Consider the following 25,372-nt stretch of genomic DNA (forward strand, 5'->3'; position numbering starts at 1 on the left):
CAGAGTCTAATAGGAGTAGTGCTAGCTATCATGACTATCTTATAAATGTACTTAATAGTTATTGAAGTAATTACCAATTTTATTTGTCAAAAAAAAGTCTATTCAGGAAACTACTTGTAGTATATGATAATAGATAAATTGTATCTGTCAGTTTATGATCAATAAACATAATTTATCATTAGATCATTGCTTGTGGATCTTCTCGATCTTTATAAGCATTTAATGATACACATTTTCCTCTGAGCACTGCTTTGGCTGCATTCCATAAATTTTCGTGTGTTGCATTTTTATTTCATGTAGGTTCCTTGTCATTTCCTTTTGGGTCCTGGGTTGTTTAGTTAGTAATTTATTTAATTTCATAGTATTTGGGGATTTTGCAAATTTTTTATTATTGATTTTTCATTTAATGCTATTGGATTTAGAAGATATCCTCTGTATGACTTTGTTACTTTTACACAAATTAGATATGTGTTATAAAGTTCCATCTATGGTATATATCTTAGTGAATGTACCATTACACTTGAAAAGAATATGTATTCTGCTGTTGGTTGTAATGTTTTATAAATGTCAATATGGCATGGTTAATAGTGTAATTTGGATTATTTTTATGTTTACTGATTATTGCCTTTTGCTGTAGTGGTTTTATCTATTACTAAGAGTGGTATGATTGTGAATCTATTTCTTCCTTTAATTTTATCAGTTTTGCTTCATAGATTTTGACCCTGTATTACATGGTATTTTTTATAATGTATAATTTGTAATCTTGCCATACTTTTATCATTGTAAAATTTCCCTCTTTGTCTCTGTTTTTGATATTAACATAATTACAGCAGCATTTTTATGCTTACTGTTTGCATGTTACTTTTTTCCGCTTTTTACTTTCAGTCTGTGTCTTTGTATTTAAAGTAAATCTGCAAGAGAAAAAAAAATCATATTTCTTGATTTGTTGTTGTGTTATCCCATTTGATAATCTCTACATTTTGATAGGAGTTTTTAGACCATTTATAGTTAATATAAGTTTTGATAGGATTGTGCTTAGGTCTGCTATTTTGCTATTTGTTTTCTATTTGTTTCATCTGTTTTCTTTTTTTGTTGGTTTCTGTGTACTTTCTTTCCTGCTTCATTTTGTATCAGTTTTTTTTAAAAGCATTCTGTCTTAATTCCTCTGTTAACTTTTTAGCACTCTATCTATGTGTGTGTGTATGTGTGTGTTTATGTGTGTGTATGTATTTTAGGGTTTGTTCTAGAGTTTAAGTATGTATCTGAATCTTAATTATAGGAACCTTGCAATCGTATGTGTACATTTACCTCCATAATGAAGTTGCTTTCTTTAAACATCACGTTCATGTTTTCACATATATTGCACATATATTACATTGTTTTTAATCTGCATGTTGTAGAGCTCTAAATATATTGTTTTTAATTGTTGCCTTACAGAATTTTAAAGAAGTTAAGAACAGAAAAGAGATATAGTCTTTAATATTTATCCTTATGTTTACGTTTTCTGGTCCTCTTCTTCCCATGATCCAAGTTGGTATTTCCTTTCAAACTGAAGAATGTCCTTAAGCTCATCTTTACAGTGTGGATCTGCTAGTGATGTATTCTCTTGGTTTTTTAATATCTAAAAAATGTACTTTTGTATCTTTTGTCTCGTTTTTTCAAGGAGAGTGTCATTGGATATACAATTCTTAAAGGGTTTCTTTTTTTAATCATCAGCAATTTGAATATATTGTTCCAGTGTCGTCTTGCTTCCATAGTTTCTGACCAATAGTCAGCAGTTACTCTTTGCTCCTATATAACATGTAATTTGTTCTGTTTACTTTCAAAATTTTTCATTATTAGTTTTCAGTATTTGGACTATGATGTGTATAGATTTCTTAATGTTTCTTCTGCTTGAGGTTCATTGAACCTCTTGGATTTGTAAATTAATGTTTTCTACCAAATTGGGGAAGTTTTTGGTTATTATTCAATGTTTTCTTTAGATCTTTGTTTCTTCTCATTTAGTGTTTTGCTGAACCGTTTCTTATTGCACAAGTTTCAGACATTTTTCATATTTTCTTCTGTTCTTCTTTGTGTCCTATGGACTAGAAAATTTCTATTGATCTAGCATCAATTTCATTTGAGTTTTTCCTGCCCCCTCCAATCTGCTTTTATGCCTACATAGTTAATTTTTATTTTAGTAATTATTTTTTCAGCTCTATTATTTCTATTTTTTTGTTTCTTTTTCTCTTTAGAGATGTCCTATTTGTGCATTCATTGTTATTATATTTAACTCTTTGAATTTTTTTTTTTTGAGATGGGGTCTTGCTCTGCCACCTAGGCTGGAGTACAGTGGTGCAATCTCGGCTCACTGCAACCTCCGCCTCCCAGGTTCAAGCGATTCTCCTGCCTCAGCCTCCCGAGTAGCTGGGACTATAGCCACCCGCCACCACGTCCAGCTAATTTTTGTATTTTTAGTAGAGGTGGAGTTTCACTATGTTGGCCAGGTTGGTCTCAAACTCCTGACCTCATGATCTGCCTGCCTTAGCCACCCAAAGTGTTGGGATTACAGGCGTGAGCCACTGCTCCTGGCTTTAAACATATTTTTAATAGCTACTTTCAAGTCTTTATCTGCTGAATCTAATCTCTGCTTAGAGTCAGTTTGTATTGACTTATTTTTTGTCCTAAGTTAGTTCCACTTTTCAAAGCTCTGGACCTTAATGATAATATGTTGTAGTGAAACATTATTTTACATTTGTTGGTGATCTTTGGGATCTTTTAGTTTGGGATTTTATAGATTTTTGGTGTTTGTATATAACCCATTTTCTGTGAAATCATTATTGTAGAAAGATTTATAAGAATTAGAATTGCATTATTATCTTGGGGTTGGGCCTGGACATTATAAAGTCAAGGCATTATTTTCTTTAATTTCTCAATTTGAGTTTTGCAGATGAAAACCTTTATCATTTGGAATTGATCTCAGTATAATATATCAAAGTAAATTGTGATTATCAGTTATTAAACAGTTGTCATGTATCATATATGGCATTAAGCACCATTGGAAATTGAGATAATTACCCATCTGAATTAGGTAACTAATAAGTTAGAACTGTAAGACACACTCAATCTTTCTGACTTCAGAGTCCTGGCTCTTTAGGTTTATACTGTCTTACCTTCCTTTTCAGTTGCTATCATGTGGTTTTTAAAGGTTTGTCTTATAATCCTAGTATTTCTCATGATTTTGAATGATGGGTTACTGGTCAACTTGGCTGTGCATTTAATAGCATAGCAAACCGTATGATTTCATAGTATACCATACCGTTTTTTAAGGGCAAAAAAATTTAGATTATTTTCTGTAACCCAATTCTAGCTTGAATGATTGCCTTTGGTGTTGTGGTGGATTAATATTGATAATTTAGAGTAGTATTGATAAACATTTTAAATGTCACAAAATGAATAGTGTTTGTATTTAATCTTACTTGCTGTGTGCAACAGATAGCCTAATTTTTTAAAGAAAACATCTTGAATTTCTTCTGAAAATTATATTTCATATAGTGGATGTTTAACGCGTGAGTATTCTGGGGCATTTGTCAGACAAACTCTCTTTATTCAGGTACAGCCTTTTAGGGGTCCCAGTTGAACCAGGTTACTCATTAGTCTCATTTTACCTCACTTATCATTTCATTTTTTAACATGTATATCTGCCAGAGTTTTCTTTGTAAAATGTAGAAGCTTTGTTTTTCAGAGTGGAAAAGCCACTGGCAGTGATTCAGGTGGTGTCATTGATCTCACAATGGATGATGAAGAGAGTGGAGCTTCACAAGGTACTTCAATAGTAATTTGGGATTGGGCCTGGTTTTGATACCTTTTTTTTTTGTCTTAATACAGTACAGTATTCTACGAAGACAGATGTTTACAGCATTATGCTTGGTTTATCTGTGTTCTTTTTGTAATGGAAGTTTCTATATTAGAATTTTAAAATTTGGCCAGGCGCAGTGTTTTACACCTATAATCCCAGTGCTTTGGGAGGCCAAGGCAGGAGGATCAAGGCAAGAGGCCAGGAGTTTGAGACCAGCCTGGGCAACACAGTGAAACCCCATCTCTACCAAAAATTTAAGAATCAGCTAGGTGTGATGGCATGTGTCTGTGGTCCCAGCTACATGGGAGGCTGGGGCAAGAAGATAACTTGAGTCTGGGAGGTTGAGGCTGCCGTGAGCTGTGTTCATGCTGCTGTATTCCAGCCTGGATGACAGAATGAGGCCCTATCTCAAAAAAAAAAAAAAAAATTAAAATAGAATCAACTCTTAAATTTAAGTATGAACAATCTGTAGAGGAAAACAGCAATTAAGAGAATATTGTAATTTTCGGAGTACCTCTGTTTTTGTATCTCTTATTTCACTTGATCCTTGCAAAAAATCCATTAATACTCATTTTAGACTTGAGGAAACTTGTTAGCCTTAGAGAAAACAATTCAGACTCAGTAAGGGTCTTGGGAATAAAATCCAACTCTTCTGTCTCTACATTAAATGTTCTTTTTCTCTCTCTGTTTATGATTCAGTGTAGATACTGTATATGTATGTATACATTTAATTTTGGTCATTTGAATTAGTTTCTTTTATCTAGCATTATATAAATAAAAATAGAAGTAATTTTAAAAAGCATTCACATCCAAAATAATAATATTCTGAGTTAGAATAGTTAGAAACTGTAAACCATATTCCTAGTTATTCTGCAGTGTTAATAGGTGTTTCATGAATACAAAGTTCTGTGGTTAAATATGCTTGGGAAATGCTGAGTTTAAAGTTAAATTGTTTTTTTATTAATGCAGACTTCTCTGAGCCTTTACTATGCTGATTTATAATGTAAATCTCTAAGAATGATTTAAGATATAAAGTGTTTCTCAAACTTACTTGGCTGTGCAAAATAACATTCAGCTACATATCTATAAAACTCTGGTGATAATTGCATGTGGAAAATATAGTAATAATGTGCTGAATTACTTATTATTATCTTAAAGACATTACTTTTTTAAAAACCCAAATATTTTTAAAGTAATATTTTGGGGAATCAGTCTAGTTGAGCTTAGGAAAACAAAAGTTAAATAGCTATACAATTGATTATATGACAGTAAAGTTGATTTTGTTATTTAAAACTGAATTGAGAAATGTATGCCATCCTTCATCTGGGTTGAACTCAAGCCAGTATGATTATTCTTTAAAAGTTTCAAATTATCTCTGTTGCTTTCACTAATTTTTAATAGACAGCCATGACTATTATAATGGATCCCTAAAGAAAAAAATAAATACAGGTTTTTGAGAGGACACAGGTAGGCTTAATTCTGGATTAAAAAGTAAAGTCCTAAAAGTTTGTTTTCAGTGCTCTCACCATTTCCCTAGCATCCATGCCTCATGGGGTCTCTCTGTTGCCCCACCTTTGGGTCTGTCTCAAATTCTCACGTTCCTAAAGTACACTGTTTTCTAATGGCATTAAGGTATCCATCGTTAACGCCTTGGGTTTTATTTACATGTAGTGTGGAATTCTATGGGACAGAAATTGATGGGGATTATTTTGGATAGAAGGACTTTTGGGTGGTTTCCTGTTTTTAAGAGTTTTTTCTGAGATGCAAATATTTATTTTATAGGCTGTTGAAGACCTTTTTTGAGATTAGTCATTCTTTGTCTTTTTTAAAGACTATATAGTGATGATAAGCAACCATCGGTTATCAAAGAACCTAAATAATTGTAGTAATAGAAATTCAAGATTACAGCAAAAACTCATCATTTTATAGATATTTGTCTTGAAGAGTATTCTTTCTATAGGTATGTAGATTATACATTTATGCAAGTAATGAATTATTCTAGTTGGCATATTGTATTGAATTTACAAGTAAGATTATTTCTGAATTTCTGTAAATGTGAATTAGAATCTGTGATAGAACCACCAACGAATTACATATGCTCTTAACTCAGTTTTCAAATCAGCAAAAATACACATAAGTAAAATGGAAATAAATTGTTCTCTTAGAGGTAAATGTGACACCCAAGTGACAAGCAAAAGTAAAATTTGTCCATAGAGGAAAGACTTGTATTTCCCAATTTTTTTTCTTGTCGGTCATAATATTTCACTTTTAACTAACAGACCCCAAAAAGTTAAATCACACTCCCGTATCAACCATGAGTTCTTCTCAGCCTGTGTCACGACCATTGCAACCCATACAACCAGCACCACCTCTTCAACCATCTGGGGTGCCAACAAGTGGACCATCTCAGACCACCATACACTTACTACCTACAGGTAAATTTGCTGAATCATTGAGTAGAAGCTTTAGTTTACCTATAGAGAACTATGACTATGGAGTTAAGCAGAAAGATATGACAGAAAATTAAGAATAATTCTTATTGTTAATTTAAGGACGACAATGTATGTCCTTTTGAAGGCAGTATAACTTAGTTTTGCTGACTGTCTTAAGCAGCAGCACTGGTAAAGAATGATTTTAAAGTATGTATTTATTTACTTAACATTATATAAATAAAAATAGAAGTAATTTTAAAAAGCATTCACATCCAAAGTAATAGTATTCTGAGTTAGAATATTTAGAAACTGTAAACCATATTCCTAGTTATTGTGCAGTGTTAATAGGTGTTTCATGAATACAAAGTTCCATGGTTAAATATGCTTGGGAAATGCTGAGTTTGAAGCTAAATTAATTTTTTTCTTAATGCAGGCTTCTCTGAGCCTTCACTATGCTAATTTATAATGTACATCTCCAAGAATGATTTAAGCTAAAAAGTGTTTCTCAAACTTACTTGGCTGCGCAAAATAACGTTCACCTAATATCTCTAAAACTCTGGTGATTCCTAATGCATGTGGAAAATAATATTATTCTGAGTTATATTCTTGAGACTAGCCTAGGCAACACAGTGAAACTCCATCTCTACAAAAAAATTTTAAAAGTAGCAGATTTGTCATCTGCCACAGCAAATGTTCTGTAAACAGCAGAAATGAGTGTAATTTCTCTGAAAGAGATGGATATAATGACTTGCTCTGAGTGTAACCAAGAAGTTGTAACTGACCGATCAAACAAGAAGTTTTAAATGTGTCTTATCTTGAAATAGCTTTAACTAGTCTAACACTACCACCAGGAATCATATGCTTGCTACCTTTCAAGAAGCTGTAAATTCAAATTTTTCAAGATTTAGCCTGTATCCCCTAAACTGTTCAGAAACCAATCAAGATGGTTTGTCTTCTGTAAAACAGTCCATTGCTTGAAGATTTATCTGCACAGTTCTTATATAAGTACTCTTCTCATTAAGGAAAACTTTGAATTAAAGTGGGGTTTTATCCAGTAAAATTTACACTTAAAACACCAAATAACTTGTAGGAATCAGCATATTTTCCATAGTGGTTTAGCAAACTATTTGTTAATTAATCTTTGAGCTATGAAATTATTGTTGATGTAGCAAATGCGTAGTTGTTTTGGTAGGGACTGTTTAGATTTGTTGAATTTCAGAATCCTAGATGCTTATTCAGACTTTCCCATCAGTTAAAATAAATTTTACCTTGTTGGCATTTCCAGGCAAAAGAATGTGCTTGTGTGACTTTATCTGGTGTGTAAATTTTATATTGGTTCTCATTTCAATACCATTGTTCTATCTAAATAGGCAATTATAAGTAAGTTCAACCTTGGGAGCTGTGTTACCTATCTTTCTTTACATTTATAACAAAGTTATAGTGACAGTCATCAAAATAAATTTTACCTTGTTGGCATTTCCAGGCAAAAGAATGTGCTTGTGTGACTTTATCTGGTGTGTAAATTTTATATTGGTTCTCATTTCAATACCATTGTTCTATCTAAATAGGCAATTATAAGTAAGTAAGTTCAACCTTGGGAGCTGTGTTATCTATCTTTCTTTACATTTATAACAAAGTTACAGTGACAGTCATCAAAATTAGATATTTTGGAAGGAAATATCATTATTCAAACCCATGGGCAGTGTAGATTATGGAATGGGGAGTAAAGAGATGAATAAATAAGTGTTCTTTCTTGTTAATACTTTCTTCTTTCTTCCCATTTATGAAGACTCACATCGAAAGTTAGGATCTGTAAAGACCGAAGAGTCCTTAGTAAAGAAACCGTTTTATCTTTGTTATAGCCAGTATTTTCCTCCAAATTGATTTTTTTATAGGACCCATGTTTTTCCATATCAAAGTAGATTGATTTGTTATTTTTTATTATATAATTACTGCATGGTCATTTGTAAAATACGATTCTAATTCAGAGAGTTGTTAACAAGGAAGTGTCACTAAAAATCATTATTATAGATACATGCTGTCAGTGAATGTTTATGACTCATTTTTTGATAAATATTTATTAACATTACTCAAGATATTAATGCTTTCTGGAACATACAATAGGAGGAATGCCAGAGTAGAGAAGGGAGAAGTCTGTTTTTTAATGGCTTTTATTTACTGTTTTTAAAAAAGATAGATTGGTTCAGCTAAACAAAATGTTGATTATAATGGTCAAAGAGTTAGGTTGGCTCACTTGAAAAATAAATGTGAATTAACAATAGCCAGTCAGTTTCTTTATCTTTGGGAATACAAAGATACTCTTTTGGATTTACACCCCCTTGGTAGAAGGCCTGGAGGGCTTATGATTCTACTTTGCTAAGAACAATTAAAAGTAGGAGGTTTTCTCTTTTAAGTCACTCCTGTGCCATCATACTCTTGATTCTACACCTTTTAAAAAAATCTTCACATTGCTTGTTATCTGGTCAGACCAGAGTGGGAAGGGAGTTGGATGTGGTGGAGGTGTTCTTTTCCTCTGAAGCTTGGATTTTAATATTATTAGTGTTTATTGGCCCTATCATTTTTATCTTAGAAGACCATAAAAGGAGACTGTTATTTCTGTCTTTATCAGTTAGATTTTATACAAAGATAACTACCATTTAATACTGTTTGCTTAACGTAAATTTACTGTATTCTTATTATCTTTTTCTGCCTTGCATTAGCTCCAACTACCGTGAATGTAACACATCGTCCAGTAACTCAGGTGACCACAAGACTCCCTGTACCAAGAGCTCCTGCAAACCACCAGGTGGTTTATACAACTCTTCCTGCACCACCAGCTCAGGCTCCCTTGCGAGGAACTGTTATGCAGGCTCCTGCTGTTCGGCAGGTCAATCCCCAAAATAGTAAGAGATTTTTCTTGTATATGGCCCCAAGATACATGTAGTTCTCTTCAGCATTTAGTTGGAATGGCATATAATAATGTTAAATTTTGCAACAATTTCTTATAATGTCATATTAAAAGTATTGTTATAAGTTCAAGAGATCTGTACTACAACATAGAAACTATAGTATAGTTAAAATCAATGTAGTGTATTCTTGAAAATAGCCAATAGAGCAGATTTTAAGTATTGTCACCACACACAAAAAAGGTAAGTATGTGAGATCATACATATGTCAGTTAGCTAGATTTAGCCATTCTGCAATGTATGCATATTTCAAACATGTTGTATACCATAAATATATATGATTTTTGTCGATTAAAAAATAGTTTTCAAAAAAGAAATGGCAGTATAACCAAAAATAATCTATTATTATTTTTCTTCCCTTAGGAGAGTTAAACAGAGAAAATTGTTCATGTATACTAGTTGATTTGTGCTCTGAGTGTTGTCTTTAATTTAAGTTTATTTATGGCCTGTATTGGTATAGTACACAATTTGATATTGGTATATTCTCTACTCTATTAAGAAACACCTTACCTAATTAGAGTGGGAATGGTCAATTGTGATTTAGCCCAGATGATGGAAATCATGGTAAAGGATAGCCTTCAATGAGAGTCTTAAAGATATGGAAAGTGGCTGAGAAAAGAAGGGAAAATGTTAAAGAAAGCTTATAGTTTCCTGTATATATCATATATTAGTTACATACATATGTTACATATATGTAACGTATGTTACAAATATGACATGTTTTAAAATTATATGTTAACCACATATAAGCAGTAGTAGAATATATCATATAAACACAAGCTTATATAAAAGGTATATCTAAACTTTAAAGTAAAGAAAAATAATAAAATGAATTACATATGAACTCTTCATCAGGTTAAGAAGTAGAAATTTTTCAGTATCCTGTAAGTGCTCTTGTATCCCATCTTGACTACATCCCTTTTCCTTTCCATCAAAGGTTAACCACTGTTCCTACTTTTCTATTAGTCATTCTGCTTTTCTTTATGATTTTGCCACCAAAATTGATATCATTTAAACATATTAGGGTTCTCTAGAGGGACAGAACTGACAGGATAAATAGATACATAAAGGGGAGTTTACTATTAACTTACAGGATCAAAAGGTCCCTCAATAGGCTGTCTGCAAGCTGTGGAGCAAGGAAAGCCAGACTGAATCCCCAAACTGAAGAATTTGGTGTCCAGTGTTGAAGGGCAGAAAGCATCCAGCACAGGAGAAAGATGTAGGCTGGAAGGCTAACCAGTCTCTCCATTTCATGTTTTTCTGCCTGCTTTGTATTCATTGACAGTTGATTACATTGTGCCCACCAGATTAAAGGTGGATCTGCCTTCCCCAGCCCACTGACTCAAATGTTAATCTCTTTTGGCAACACCCTAAGACACACCCAGAATTACTATTTTGTATCCTTCCATCAAGTTGACACTCAGTGTTAACCATCACAAGTCCACCCCTTGTCAACTTGAACCCATACACATGTCCTCGGATTATACATATTCTTCAAATAAAGAGAGTAGTAAGGCCATAATTAAACCTAACATAATATAGCTATGCTTTGTACAACCGGAAATGCACCAATCCCAAGCCAAATACTATTACATAAAATTAACAATACTTAAATGTTGATAGGAAGTCAGTAAATCTTATGTCACATGATGAAGGAAAAGGAAATAAAGATATTTTCTTGTACAAATGTATACATGCACAAACATGTTTTTAGCAAAGGAAGGAGGAAATACTCATGACAATTATAGTCCCTGATAACTGCAACTGGTCACATGGTCGTGGCTGGTATTGATGACTACCTTCTTCTACTACCTATTCTGTATTCTCTTTGCCTTCAGCAAGCACCTCAGCTGGTCATGGTTTATTCCTGGTGGAGTGACCCAGTCTTTCATTCCTGATTATTTTTAGTGCTGCATAGATTGGGGTGTTATAGTTTCCTGTTGACCTTAATCACAGGGCATGGTAAAACTAAGAGATACCTTAATGGATCTCCTGTATTCCATGCATACTCTTCCTTACCTCCGTTGTGGAACAGTAGACTGATTTCTTCTTGGTGGTCCGGGACAGTCACCACAGCCAACACTAACTCCCTTGTTAGCCTGTTGACTTAAAGGTAAGAGGAGCCAAAAGTGTCCAGGGGGCAATCTTAAGTTCCAGTTTAATGGAATCGTTATGTCTCCTGGTGCGAGCGTTCCTCCCTCTGGAACTAAGACCTCTAGGTCAGCAGAACATAATGTCACAGGAAAAGGAAGCAAAAATTTTGCTAGATCCCTAGGGGTGAAGGTGAGTGGTGCCACTTCCACTTACACCCCCTGATTCCTGGACCCATGAATCCTGGCTATGGAAGAAACAGCACCATATATATTGGACGCTGATCCAGAGCGTACGCAGCCTTCTGGAGAACTTTGCCCCAGCCCTGCAAAGTATTGTCATCTGGTTGGGATTGTAATTGTGACTTAAAAAGGCCATTCCACCATTCTGTAAATCCAGCTGCTTCAGGACAATGAGGAACATGGTAAGACCAATGGGTTCCATGAGAACAAGCCCACTGCCACACTCCTTTAGCCATAAAATGAGTGCCTGGGTCAGAGGCAGTGCTGTGTGGAATACCATGATGGTGGATAAGGCATTTTGTGAGTCCATGGATAGTAGTCTTGGCAGAAGCATTGTGTGCAGCATAGGCAAACCCATATCTGGAGTAAATGTCTATTCCAGGGAGGACAAATCTCTTCCCTTTCCATGATGGAAGAGGTCCAATATAATCAACCTGCCACCAGGTAGCTAGCTGATCACTCCAAGGAATGGCGTGCTATATGGAGGGCTCAGTGTTGGTCTGTTCTGCTGGCAATTGGACACTCAGCAATGTCCATAGTCGGGTCAGCCTTGGTAAGTGGAAGTCCATGTTGCTGAGCCCAGGCATCACCTCCAGCACTGCCACCATGGCTACTTTGTTCATGAGCCTATTGGGCGATGGACAGGGGTGGCTGTGGATAGAAGCTGAGTGGTGTCCACAGAACGGGTCATCCTATCAACTGGATTATTAATATCCTCCTCTGCTGAGGTCACCCGTTGGTGAGCACTCACAAGGGATACAAATACCTTCACAGTTTTTGACCACTCAAAGAGTCCATGCACATATCTCTTCCCCAAATTTCTTTGTCACCAATTTTCCAATCATAATTCTTCCTAGTCCTTGACCATCCATCTAAACCATTGGTTACAACCCATAAGTATATATAATCGTGCATCTGGCCATCTATGCTTCCAAGCAAAGTGCACAACCAGGTGTGCTGCTCGTAGTTCTTCCAACTGGGAAAATTTCCCTTCACCGGTGTCCTTCAGGGATGTCCTAGAAAGGGACTGTAGTGCTGCAGCTGTGCACTTTCCAGTGGTGCCGCCATATGGTGCAGAACCATCTGTGAACCAGGCCCTAGTCATCTGTTCCACTGTCAGGTGATCATAGGGACCCCCCCATGAGGCCATCAGTACAGGCTGGGTAAGAGAATGCAGGGTGGCAGGAGTGGAGACATGGGCATTGAGCCACTTCCTCATGTAAATTACTTGTGCCTTCAGCACCTGCTCGAACTCAACCACATATATACCACTTCCATTTGATGCATGACCTACTTTATAGCTAAATAGGTCAGAAAGCACCCAGTTCATGATAGTCAGCTCAGGTCACATGGGACTTGATGACCCATAATCAAATGTTCAGTTTCCACCAAAGCCCAGTTAACAGACCAAGAGCTGTCTCTCAAAAGGAGAGTAGTTACCTGCAAAAGATGGCAGAGCCTTGCTCCAAAATCCTGGAGGCCTCTGCTGTGATTCACCTATGGGGTCCTGCCAAAGGCTCTAACAGCATCCCTCTCTGCCCCTCACACCTCAGGCACCATTGAATCTGCTGGGTCATATGGCCCAAGTGGCAGAACACCTTGCCCAATAACCTGGACCTGTTGCAGAGCCTTCTCCTGTTCTGAACCACACTCAAAACTGGCAGCCTTTCAGTACACTCGATAAATGGGCTGGAGTAACACACCCAAATGAGGAATGTGTTGCCTCCAAAATCCAAATAGGTCCACTAGACGTTGTGCTTGTTTCTTGGTTGTAGGAAGGGCCAATTGCAGCAACTAGTCTTTGCCTTCACTGGAATGTGTTGACAGGCCCCACATCACTGGACCCCTAGAAGTTGTACTGAGGTAGAAGGTCCCCAAATTTAGTCGGATTTATTTCCCATCCTCTGGCACACAAATGTCTCACCAATGAGTTCAGTGTTTTTGCTGCTACTTGCTCACTTGATCCAATCAGAATAATGTCATCAATATAATGGACCAGTGTGATATCTTGCAGGAGCAAAAACTGATCAAGGTCTCTCTGAATAAGGTTATGACACAAAGCTGGAGAGTTGATATACCCCTGAGGTAAGACAGTGAAGGTATATTGTTGTCTTTGCCCACTGAAGGCAAATTGCTTCTGGCGGTCCTTTGGACAGGAATGGAGAAAAAGGATTTGCCAAGTCAATGGCTGCACTCCAGGTACTAGGAGATGTGTTAATTTTATCAAGGAATGAAACCGCATCTGATACAGCAGCTGCAATTAGAGTTACCACTTGATTAAGCTTACGATAATCCACTGCTGTTCTTCAAGATCCATCTGTCTTCTGCATAGGCCAAATGGGAGAATTGAATGGGGACGTGGTGGTAAGCACCGCCTCTGCATCTTTCAAGTCCTTGATGGTGGCACTAATCTCAGTACCTCCAGGGATGGGATATAGTTCTTGATTTACTATTTTTTAGAGGCAGCTCTAATGGCTTCCAACTGACCTTTCCCACCATAGTTGCCCTCACCCTGCTAGTCAAGGAGCCAGTGTGGTGGATCTGCCAGCTGCTAAGTATGTCGATGCCGATTATGCATTTTGGCACTGGGGAAATGACCACAGGATGAATCTAGGGACCATTGGACCCACTGTAAGTGAGACCTGAGGTAAAACTCCATTAATTATCTGACCTCCATAAGCCCCTACTTTAACTGGAGGACCACAGTGATGCTTTGGGTCTCCTGGAATCAATGTCTGCTCAGAACCGGTGTCCAGTAGTGCCTGAAATGTCTGATCATTTCCCTTTCCCCAGTGCACAGTTACCCTGGTAAAATGCCAGAGATCTCCTGTGGGAAGGATGGGAGAAAGATTCACTGCATAAGTTGTCAGGAATGTAGTGGGATCCTTCCTCAAGGGAACCCAGCCTCGCCTTCATTCAAGGGATTCTTGGTCTGTAAACTGACTCAAGTCTAGAACTTGAGGGGTTGTCATTCTCTGTTTTTGTTATTCAATTTATTCTTTTGTTCCATCGACCTAGAAGTTTTCTGGTTGTATAAATTAGGAATGCAGTAGGCTTCCATCAGTTTCACCTCTAGGAACACTGATTAATTAGCCAATGCCAGAGCTCTATCCAAGTCAGACTCTTCTGATTGCCACTTTATCTCTGCTGTCCATTATGGTAGCTACGCCAACCTTGCCTTGGACACTTGAGTGCCGCCACTTGGCCCCTGTCAACTTAGGATCCCGTTGTATTTACATTTTGTGGTTGAGTGACTGCAGTTGCCACTGTTAGATCTGACCTACAGAGTCGAGCAATTAGAGGGCTCTTCAAAGATACAGGTGCTGCCCTCACAAATCTATTTCTCAAGGCATTGGTCAAGGGTATATCTTCTGGGCCTTCCCAGCTGGGATGACTAGCTGTAAAGTGACTGATGATAAAATTCACTCTATCATCCCAATCTGCTTAGTCTTTGGATCCCTTCCTGTACATTAACCAAGGGAGATCAGTCATTTCCAGCTCACTCACAGTGTGCCATCTTTCAATCCTTATTTCAACTAACTAAGCAAATAATCTATTAGAACCTTTTATTTTTTAACTCTCTGAGCTAACCTGAAATGCAGAGTCCCTACTTAGTGGGCTTAAATCAAGAAATTCAGCCTGATCCAAAATTGTTCCTTCTACCATAATTTCATACCCTTAATATCGATCCCCATGCCTGTTCTCCAGATTTCTGTTCATGTAGATTAGAGAACTCAAAACAGTTCTCTTTGAGTGTAGCGTACGTTCTCATAGGTCACACTCAAGCTCACCTCTAGGGGCCCACCAGTACTTTAGTTACAGGTCAAGAAGCAAAGAGAGGTGTTTGGAGTGGCTCCTGAGAAGACTCAACATTGTCTTACCTGGCAACTGCCTCAGAGGAGGCCATCACTGTTGCCTCACATAGCACAGACTTTATTTCCTCAGACAAAGTTGGAAAGACTGATGGCAGCATGGGTCAGGGAGGGTATGTTGCCCCCACTGGGTGTAGGGAAGCTGTTCCAATCAATGCCCTCACTGTAGCTGTAAACACCTGGTGAGCCTGTGCATGCCTCTTTTGTTGTAGGTTAGCCAATTGCATGATAAGAGCTTCTGTCTGTTTTTCTACAATTTCAGCTCTTTCTCTATAGGAGATAACTGTCTCACTCACGGCAATCTTAGCAGATTTCAGGGTCAGTATTTGCTTCAGAAGCCAGGAGACTGAATCCCTGAGTTCATCATTTTCTTTGTTTTTCTTTTTTTTTTTTTTTTGAGACGGAGTCTCACTCTGTCGCCCAGGCTGGAGTGCAGTGATGAGATCTAGGCTCACTGCAAGTTCCGCCTCCCGGGTTCACGTCATTCTTCTGCCTCAGCCTCCTGAGTAGCTTGGACTACAGGCGCCCGCCACCACGCCCGGCTAATTTTTTTGTATTTTTGGTAGAGAAGAGGTGTCACCGTATGGGTCAGGATCTCCTGACCTCATGATCCACCCGCCTCAGCCTCCCAAAGTGCTGGGATTACAGGTATGAACCACTGCACCCAGCCCATCATTTTCTTTTATCACTTTGTCCACTAAACTTAGGAGGAACCGACCAGTTTCATTATGTTCCTTGGTTCTCCACATACGGTCCAAGGTATCGTGTACAGAGTCACTAAACTCCTTGCCTCTCACAAGCGGTGATTCAGGAGTGTCAAATGCATTTATTTTGCATAACTCTAAACAGTTCACACCAGGTGCTATCAGTGTTCTTTATACTATTAGAAGTAGAGTCCTTAGCATTTGTGGGTCTAATCACATTAAGCAGCCAACTCCAGAAACCCCAAAACCAACGAAAGAACTCCATCCTTCATATTCGGTTCTTCTAGACCCCCAATCCTGGTACCAAAATCTGAATTAGTCAGGGTTCTCTAAAGGGACAGAGCTAATAAGACACACACATAGCCTAATAATTTATAGATATAGTACATATTTTATATATATCTATAAAGAGTAGTTTATTAAATGTTAACACTATCACAAGGTCCCACAATAGTCTGTCTGCAAACTTAGGAGCAAGGAAAGCCAGTCTGACACCCAAAACTGAGAAACCTGGAGACCAATGTTTCAGGGTAGGAAGCATCCAGCAGGGGAGAAAGATGTAGGCCTGGGAGGCTAGACCAGTCTCTTCATTTCACGTTTTTTTGCCTGCTTTTTATTTGCTGACAGCTGATTAGATTGTGACCACCAGATTAAGGGTGGATCTGCCTTCCCCCGCCCACTGACTCAAATGTTAATCTCTTTTGGCAACACACTTACAGACACACCCAGGATTAATACTTTGTGTCCTTCAATCCAATCAATGGCACTTTGTATTAACTCTGTCACAAGTCTACCCTTTGTCAACTTGAATCCATATACATCTAATATCATACACAGTCTTCAAATAGAGTAATAAAGCCATACTTACACCTAATATAATACAATTATCCTTTGTACAACTGGAAACGCACCAATCCCCAAGCCAAATACTCTGACATAAAGTTAACAATATTTAAATGTTGATAGGAAGTCAATAAATCTTACATCACATGATGAAGGAAAAGGAGATAAAGATATTTTGTTCGTACAAGTGCATATATGCACAAACATGTTTTTAGCAAAAGAAGGAAGAAATACTCATAAAAATTACAGTCCCCATTTCTGCTACTGGTCACATGGTCATAGCTGGTATTGATGACTGCCTTTTTCTACTACCCATTCTGTAGTCTCTTTGCATTCAGCAAGCACCTCAGCTGGTCGTGGTTTTATTCCTGGTGGAGTGACCCAATCCTTCATTCCTGAAGGGTCTGGGCCATTTTTAGTGCTGCCTAGATTGGGCTGTTACAGTTTCCTGTTGACCTTAATCACAGGGCATGGTAATACTAAGACACGCCTTAATGGATCTCCTGTATTCCATGTATACTCTTCCTTACCTCTGTTGTGGAACAGTAGACTGATTTCTTCTTGCTAGTCTGGTACAGTCACCACAGCCAACACTAACTCCCTTGTTAGCCTGTTGACTTAAAGGTAAGAGGAGCCCAAAGTATCCAGGTGGCAATCTTAAGTTCCAGTTTAATGGAATCATTGTGTCTCCTGGTGCGAGCGTTCCTCCCTCTGGAACTAAGACCTCTAGGCCAGCAGAAGGTAATAATCGCAGGAAAAGGAAGCAAAAATTTTGCTAGTGGATCCCTAGGGGTGAAGGTGAGTAGTGCCAGTTCCACTTTACCTGCTGATTCCTGGACCCGTGAATCCTGGCTATTGGAGAAACAGCACCAATATTGGATGCTGATTCAGTGCATACGTAGCCTTCTGGAGAATTTTGCCCCAGACTTGCAAAGTATTGTCACCTTGTTGGCGTTGTAATTGTGACTTCAAAAGGCCATTCCACCGTTCTGTAAATCCAGCTGCTTCAGGACAATGAGAAACATGGTAAGACCAGTGAATTCCATGAGCATGAGCCCACTGCCGCACTTAGCCATAGAGTGAGTGCCTTGGTCAGAGTCAATTCTGTGTGGAATACCATGATGGTGGATAAGGCATTCTGTGAGTCCATGGATAGTAGTCTTGGCAGAAGCATTGTGTGCAGCATCATAGGCAAACCCATATCTGGAGTAAGTGTCTGTTCCAGGGAGGATAAACCTCTTCCCTTTCCTTAATGGAAGAGGTCCAATACAATCAACTTGCCACCGGCTAGCTAGCTGATCACCCCGAGGAATGGCATGCCATATCAAGGGCTCAGTGTTGGTCTCTTCTGCTGACAGATTGGGTACTCGACAGCAACCATAGCCACGTCAGCCTTGGTAAGTGGATGTCCATGTTGCTGTGCCCAGACATCACCTCCAGCACTGCCACCATGGCTACTTTGTTCATGAGCCTATTGGGTGATGACAAGGGTGGCTGCGGATAGAGGCTGAGTGGTGTCCACAGAACGGATCATCCTATCGACTTGATTATTAATCTCCTCTGCTGAGGTCACCCGTTGGTGAGCAGTCACAGGGGATACAAATATCTTCACAGTTTCTGACCACTTAAAAAGGTCCATGCACATGTTTCTTCCCCAAATTTCTTTGTTCACCAATTTTGTAATCATGCTTCTTCCAAATCCCTGATCATCCAGCCAAACCATTGGCTACAGCCCATGAATCTATGTAATCACACATCTAACCATTTCTCCTTCTAAGCAAATCATACAACCTGGTGCACTGCTCAAGATTCTGCCCACTGAGAAGATGTTCTTTCACTGCTGTTCTTCAGGGATGTCCTAGAAAGGGGCTGTAGTGCTGCTTCTGTGCACTTTGCAGTGGTGCCGCCATATGGTGCAGAACCATCTGTGAACCAGGCCTTAGTCATCTGTTCCACTGTCAGGTGATCATAGGGACTCCCCATGAGGCCATCTGTGCAGGCTAGGGAAGAGAATGCAGGGTGGCAGGAGTGGAGATATGGGCATTTGAGCCACTTCCACTTGTAAATTACTTGTGCCTTCAGCACCTGCTGGAACCCAACCACATATATACCACTTCCATTTGATGCATGACCCACTTTATGGCTAAATAGGTCAGAAAGCACCCAGTTCATGATAGTCAGCTCAGGTTACTTGGTGACTTGATGACCCACAGTCAAATGTTCAGTTTCCACCAAAGCCCAGTTAACAGACCAAGAGCTGTCTCTCAAAAGGGAGTAGTTACCTGCGAAAGAAGGCAGTGCCTTGTTCCAAAATCCTAGAGGCCTCCACTGTGATTCACCTATGGGGTCCTGCCAAAGGCTCTAAAAGCATCCCTCTCTGCCCCTCACACCTCAGGCACCATTGAATCTGCTGGGTCATATGGCCCATGTGACAGAACAGCTTGCCCAGTAGCCTGAACCTGTTGCAGAGCCTTTTCCTGTTCTAGATTGCACTCAGAACTGGCAGCCTTTCAGTACACTCAATAAATGGACTGGAGTAACACACCCAAATGAGGAATGTGTTGCCTCCAAAATCCAAATAGGTCCACTAGACGTTGTGCTTGTTTCTTGGTTGTAGGAAGGGCCAATTGCAGCAACTAGTCTTTGCCTTCACTGGAATGTGTTGACAGGCCCCACATCACTGGACCCCTAGAAATTTTACTGAGGTAGAAGGTCCCCGAATTTAGTCGGATTTATTTCCCATCCTCTGGCACACAAATGTCTCACCAATGAGTTCAGTGTTTTTGCTGCCACTTGCTCACTTGATCCAATCAGAATAATGTCATCAATATAATGGACCAGTGTGATATCTTGCAGGAGCAAAAACTGATCAAGGTCTCTCTGAATAAGATTATGACACAAAGCTGGAGAGTTGATATACCCCTGAGGTAAGACAGTGAAGTATATTGTCGTCTTTGCCCACTGGAGGCAAATTGCTTCTGGCGGTTCTTGTGGACAGGAATGGAGAAAAAGGATTTGCCAAGTCAATGGCTGCACTCCAGGTACTAGGAGATGTGTTAATTTTATCAAGGAATGAAACCGCATCTGATACAGCAGCTGCAATTAGAGTCACCACTTGATTAAGCTTATGATAATCCACTGCCATTCTTCAAGATCCATCTGTCTTCTGCATAGGCCAAATGGGAGAATTGAATGGGGACGTGGTGGCAAGCACCGCCTGTGCATCTTTCAAGTCCTTGATGGTGGCACTGATCTCCTCAGTACCTCCAGGGATGGATAGTTTTTGATTTACTATTTTTTAGGGGCAGCTCTAATGGCTTCCGACTGACTTTTCCCACCATAGTTGCCCTCACCCTACCAGTCAAGGAGCCAATGTAGTGGTTCTGCCGGCTACTAAGTATGTTGATGCCGATTATGCATTTTGGCACTGGGGAAATGACCACAGGATGAATCCAGGGACCACTGGACCCACTGTGAGTGAGACCTGAGATAAAACTCCATTAATTATCTGACCTCCATAAGCCCCTACTTTAACTGGAGGACCACAATGATGCTTTGGGTCCCCTGGAATCAATGCTCAGAACCAGTGTCCAGTAGTGCCTGAAATGTCTGATCATTTCCCTCTCCCTAGTGCACAGTTACCCTGGTAAAAGGCCAGAGATCTCCTTGGGGAAGGGTGGGAGAAAGATTCACTGCATAAATTGTTGGGAATGTAGTGGGGGTCATCCCTCAAGGGCATCAGGCCTCCCCTTCATTCAAGGGGTTCTTGATCTGTAAACTGGCTCAAGTGTAGAAATTCACTGAGGGGTCGTCATTCTGTTTTTATTATTCAATTTAGTCTTTTGTCCATTTGACCTAGAAGCTTTCTGGTTGTATAAATTAAGTAGGAATGCAGTAGGCTTCCTATCAGTTTCACCTCTAGGAACACTGTGATTAATTAGCCAATGCCAGAGCTCTATCCAAGTCAGACTCTTCTGATTGCCACTTTGCCTCTGCTGTCCATTATGGTAGCTATACCCACCTTGTCTTTGACAGTTGAGTGCCGCCACTTGGCCCCTGCCACCTGGGGATCCAATTATTTCCATTATGTTTAAATTTTGTAGTTGAGTGACTGCGGTTCCCACTGTTAGATCTGACCTACAGAGTCGAGCAATTAGAGGGCTCTTCAAAGATACAGGTGCTGCCCTCACAAATCTATTTCTCAAGGCATTGGTCAAGGGTATATCTTCTGGACCCTCCCAGCTGGGATGACTAGCTCTAAAGTGACTGATTCACCCTACCATCCCAATCTCCTTAGTCTTTGGATCCCTTCCTTTACATTAACCAAGGGAGATCAGTCATTTCCAGCTCACTCACCGTATGCCATCTTTTAATCCTTATTTCAACCAAGCAAATAACCTATTAGAACCTTTTCTTAACTCCCTGAGCTGCAACCTTAAATGCAGAGTCCCTACTTAGTGGGCCCAAATCAAGAAATTCAGCCTGATCCAACTTTGTTCCTTCCACCATAATCTCATACCCTTAATATTCATCCCCATGCCTGTTCTCCAGATTTCTGTATATATGAATTAGAGAACTCAAAACAGTTCTCTCTGAGTGTAGCATACGTCCTCATAGGTCACACTCCCAGCCTCACCTCTAGCGGCCCACCAGTACTTTAGTCTAGTTATAGGTCCAGAAACAGAGAGAGGTGTTTGGAGTGGCTCCTGAGAAGAATCAACATTGGCTTGCCTGACAACTGCCTCAGGGGAAGCCATCACTGTTGCCTCACATAGCACAGGCTTTATTTCCTCAAAGTTGGAAAGACTGAGGCAGCATGGGTCAGGAAGTGGACGTTGCCACCACTGGGAATGGGGAAGCTGTTCTTTCTGGCAGAAAAGCTTCATCGGAGTTTACAGACTCAGTGTCCCCAGCTTCATCTGGGTCCTTCCACGCACCCCCATTCCAAGTTTCAGGGTCCCATTCTTTTCCAGTCAATGCCCTCACTTTTAACAGTAGACACCTGGCAAGACTGTGCATGTATCTTTCATTGCAGGTCAGACACTCGCATGATAAGAGCTTATGTCTGTTTTTTCACAACTTCAGCTCTTTCTCTACAGGAGATAAGACTCTTATTCAGGGCAATCTTAGCAGTTTTGAGCCTCAGTATCTTCTTCTGAAGCTGAGAGACAGAATCCCTGAGTTCATCATTTTCTTTCATCACCTTGTCCACTGCACTTAGGAACCAGCTTCATTATGTTCCTTGGTTCTCCACATATGGTCCAAGGTATTATGTATAGAGTCACTAAACTTCTAGCTTCTCACAAGCTGTGAATCAGGAGTGTCAAATGCATTTATTTTGCATAACTCTGTAAACAGTTCATACCAGGGACTATCAGTGTTCTCTATACTATTAGAAATAGAGTTTTTAACATTTTTAGGTCTAATCACATTAAGCAGCCAACTCCAGAAACCCCAAAACCAATGAAAGAACTCCATCCTTAATATTCTGTTCCTCTGGACCCCACTCCTGGTACCAAAATCTGAATTAGGGTTCTCTAGAGGTACAGAGCTAATAGAATATATATATTTGTGTGTGTGTGTATATATATGTATATATACACATACATGTATCCTATATACAATATTCATATAGTATATACTATATATAAACTAATAGGATGTATGTATTTTATATATTATGTATGTATTAAACTAATAGGGTATATACATAAAATGTATACTACATATAAACTAATAGTATATATCCACTTTATATCCTACTACTTTATATATACAGTGTATCTTTTAATTATATATAAATATTAAATATATGTAAAATGCATACTTTATAGTAAATGTTTATATATATAAAGGGGACTTTATTAAGTATTAATTTACACAATCAGAAGGTCCCACACTACTGGGCATGGTAGCTCACGCCTGTAATCCCAGCACTATGGGAGGCTGAGGCAGGCAGATCACTTGAGGTCAGGAGTTTGAGATGAGGCTGGCCAACATCATGAAACCTCATCCCTACCAAAAATACAAAAATGGCTGGGCATGGTGGCACAACCCTGTAATCTCAGCTACTCGGAAGGCTGAGGCAGGAGAGCCCAGGAGGCGGAGGATTGCAATGAGCCGAGATCACGCCACTGCCCTCAAGCCTGGGCAACAGAGCCAGACTCTGTCTCAGAAAAAAAAAAAAAAGAAAAAGCAAGATCCCACAATAGGTTGTCTGCAAGCTGAGGAACAAGGAAAGCCAGTCCAAGTCCCAAAACTGAAGAACTTGGAGGCCAGTGTTCCAGGGCAGGAAGCATCCAGCACAGGAAAATGATGTAGGCTGGGAGGCTAAGGCTCAGCTAGTCTCTCCTTTTCATGTTTTTCTGCCTGCTTTATATTTTCTGGCAGCTGATTAGATTGCGCCCACCAGATGAAGGGTGGATCTGCCTTCCCCAGTTCACAGACTCTAATGTTAGTATCTTTTGGCAACATCCTCACAGACCCACCCAGGGTTAACACTTTGTGTCCTTCAATCAAGTTGACACTCAGTTTTAACCATCACACATATGTAGTAGTTTTGCAAAATGTGATAGCAAGGAAAAATATAGCTGTTTAAAGAAACAGTAATACTGTCATTAGAAAATAAACTGATTGGAGTCTCTGGATCATAGTTTGGCTTCAACTCTCTCAAGTTTACAAGAGCATTATCTGGGAAAATTAGTCAACAAGTTTGGAAATGAGTTCTGGGAAACTTGGCTCACTATCGTCCAGGCACCAGGCCAAACTACAGCATGGGCCAGGTACTGAATAAATGGCAGGAGTATTGTCAGGGCAGTAGGTGGCTCTGAATTTTCTATTTTTGTTTCCTTGGTGTATGTCACAGCAGTTTTCTGTGGGGTGAAATGAGTATCCGGAACCAAGGAGCTAGGCATGGAGAAAATGAGAGCAACCTCATTAATACATGGCAAGGATGACTTATTCTGGGTTTCTGTCCTGGTTGAAAAGATGAGACTGCAGAGTTTTTTATGAAGATACTCACAATTTGTCTATCTTTTGAGTCACACTGCTCCATTATGGCCATTTACCTTTTACATGCGGTACACAACCAGTGTTCTAGGATTTTTGTTCATAGTTCTCCTGGTAAGGATCCTTTTATTTCTCCCTGTGCTGGACCTCCTGTTGCTTGTGTCTCATATTTTTCTCTTTATTTTCTCACATATTGGTGGCACATATTCTCCAGTGACTATTGAGAGAAGGTTTGTGGTAGTTAGAATTTTTTTTTAGTGCTTGCACATAAGAAAGTTTTTTTATCCATAGGCTGATTAATAGCTTGGCTGAATACGAATAGGACCTCTAAGTTAGAAATATCTTTCCTTTCAAATCTTGAAAACATTGCTTCACTGACTTCAAATATTTAATCTGTTTTCCACCAAATTTACAATAGAATTATTTTATCTTGTAATTTTTTTTTTTTTTTTTGTAGGTGTTACAGTTCGAGTGCCTCAAACAACCACGTATGTTGTAAACAATGGACTAACCCTGGGATCCACAGGACCTCAGCTCACAGTGCATCACCGACCACCACAAGTGCATACTGTAAGTGTTGATGCTTGGTTTTGTAAAATTCTCAACTGTAAAGGTATAAAATATTATTGTAGTTGGCATTTTTCTTTAAAGTGGTTATATCCAAGGGAATTGTTAGGTCTTTCTGCTTTTTCAGAAGTTTATTTCTAAAAATTGATCTTAAACCATTATGAGCAAATGTTCATAGGGATGATGATCATTTAGAATCATTGAGTTTGCTTGTGGTGTACAGTATACAAAAACAGGTCCACAGTTGGGGTATATGAAGTGAAATATAGACCATTTCTAATTCATAGTTAAATTAAAAAGGACGTTTTTCCATGTGTTAATTTTATTCTTTTGTTTTAAACTATGCCACGTCTAACTGCTACATTGTCATCAATTGTTTTAAAGAATCCAATGATATTGGGATTCATTAGTTAAGAGGCAGCAGAGATAACCAAAGATTTCTCCTTAGATTTAGCCTCCAAAACAATGTCACATTATCCTGTGACACAATTTTGTCAGTGTTTGACTGGTATGAAATATCATCATAATGACGATGATGTTCCAGTATTAGAAAAGACAGTAGGACTTCCTAAAGTTAGAGTCACGTTTTTTTCATCATCTGGCCTTAACCTACCTTTCCAGATTTTTCTTCATGTACCCTATATCCAAGAAAAAGTTAATACTTGTTGTCCATACGTCCCCTCACTTTCCTGTCCACATGCCTTTGCTCATGCTTTATTTTTGGCTGAAAGGTACATGATTATTTCTGCATCTCTAGATCCTATCTTTCACAGTTCAGTTTAAATATCACCTTTTTTTTGTAAATTGGC

At 38.9% G+C, this 25,372-nt stretch overlaps 1 protein-coding gene across 3 annotated transcripts in view; it reads left to right on the forward strand.

Moving 5' to 3' along the window:
* ATF7IP (activating transcription factor 7 interacting protein) overlaps positions 1–25,372 on the forward strand; it is a 141,507-nt gene that overhangs the window by 109,221 nt on the left and 6,914 nt on the right. For all 3 annotated transcript variants that reach the window (XM_011990790.1, XM_011990791.1, XM_011990789.1), the window contains exons 11-14: positions 3,725–3,803; positions 6,118–6,273; positions 8,991–9,173; positions 24,454–24,566. In XM_011990790.1, the coding sequence (XP_011846180.1) occupies positions 3,725–3,803; positions 6,118–6,273; positions 8,991–9,173; positions 24,454–24,566 (531 nt within the window). The remainder of the gene's footprint in view (positions 1–3,724; positions 3,804–6,117; positions 6,274–8,990; positions 9,174–24,453; positions 24,567–25,372) is intronic.

Source organism: Mandrillus leucophaeus, unplaced genomic scaffold (assembly GCF_000951045.1).
Source record: "Mandrillus leucophaeus isolate KB7577 unplaced genomic scaffold, Mleu.le_1.0 Scaffold383, whole genome shotgun sequence".
Lineage (NCBI taxonomy): Eukaryota > Metazoa > Chordata > Mammalia > Primates > Cercopithecidae > Mandrillus > Mandrillus leucophaeus.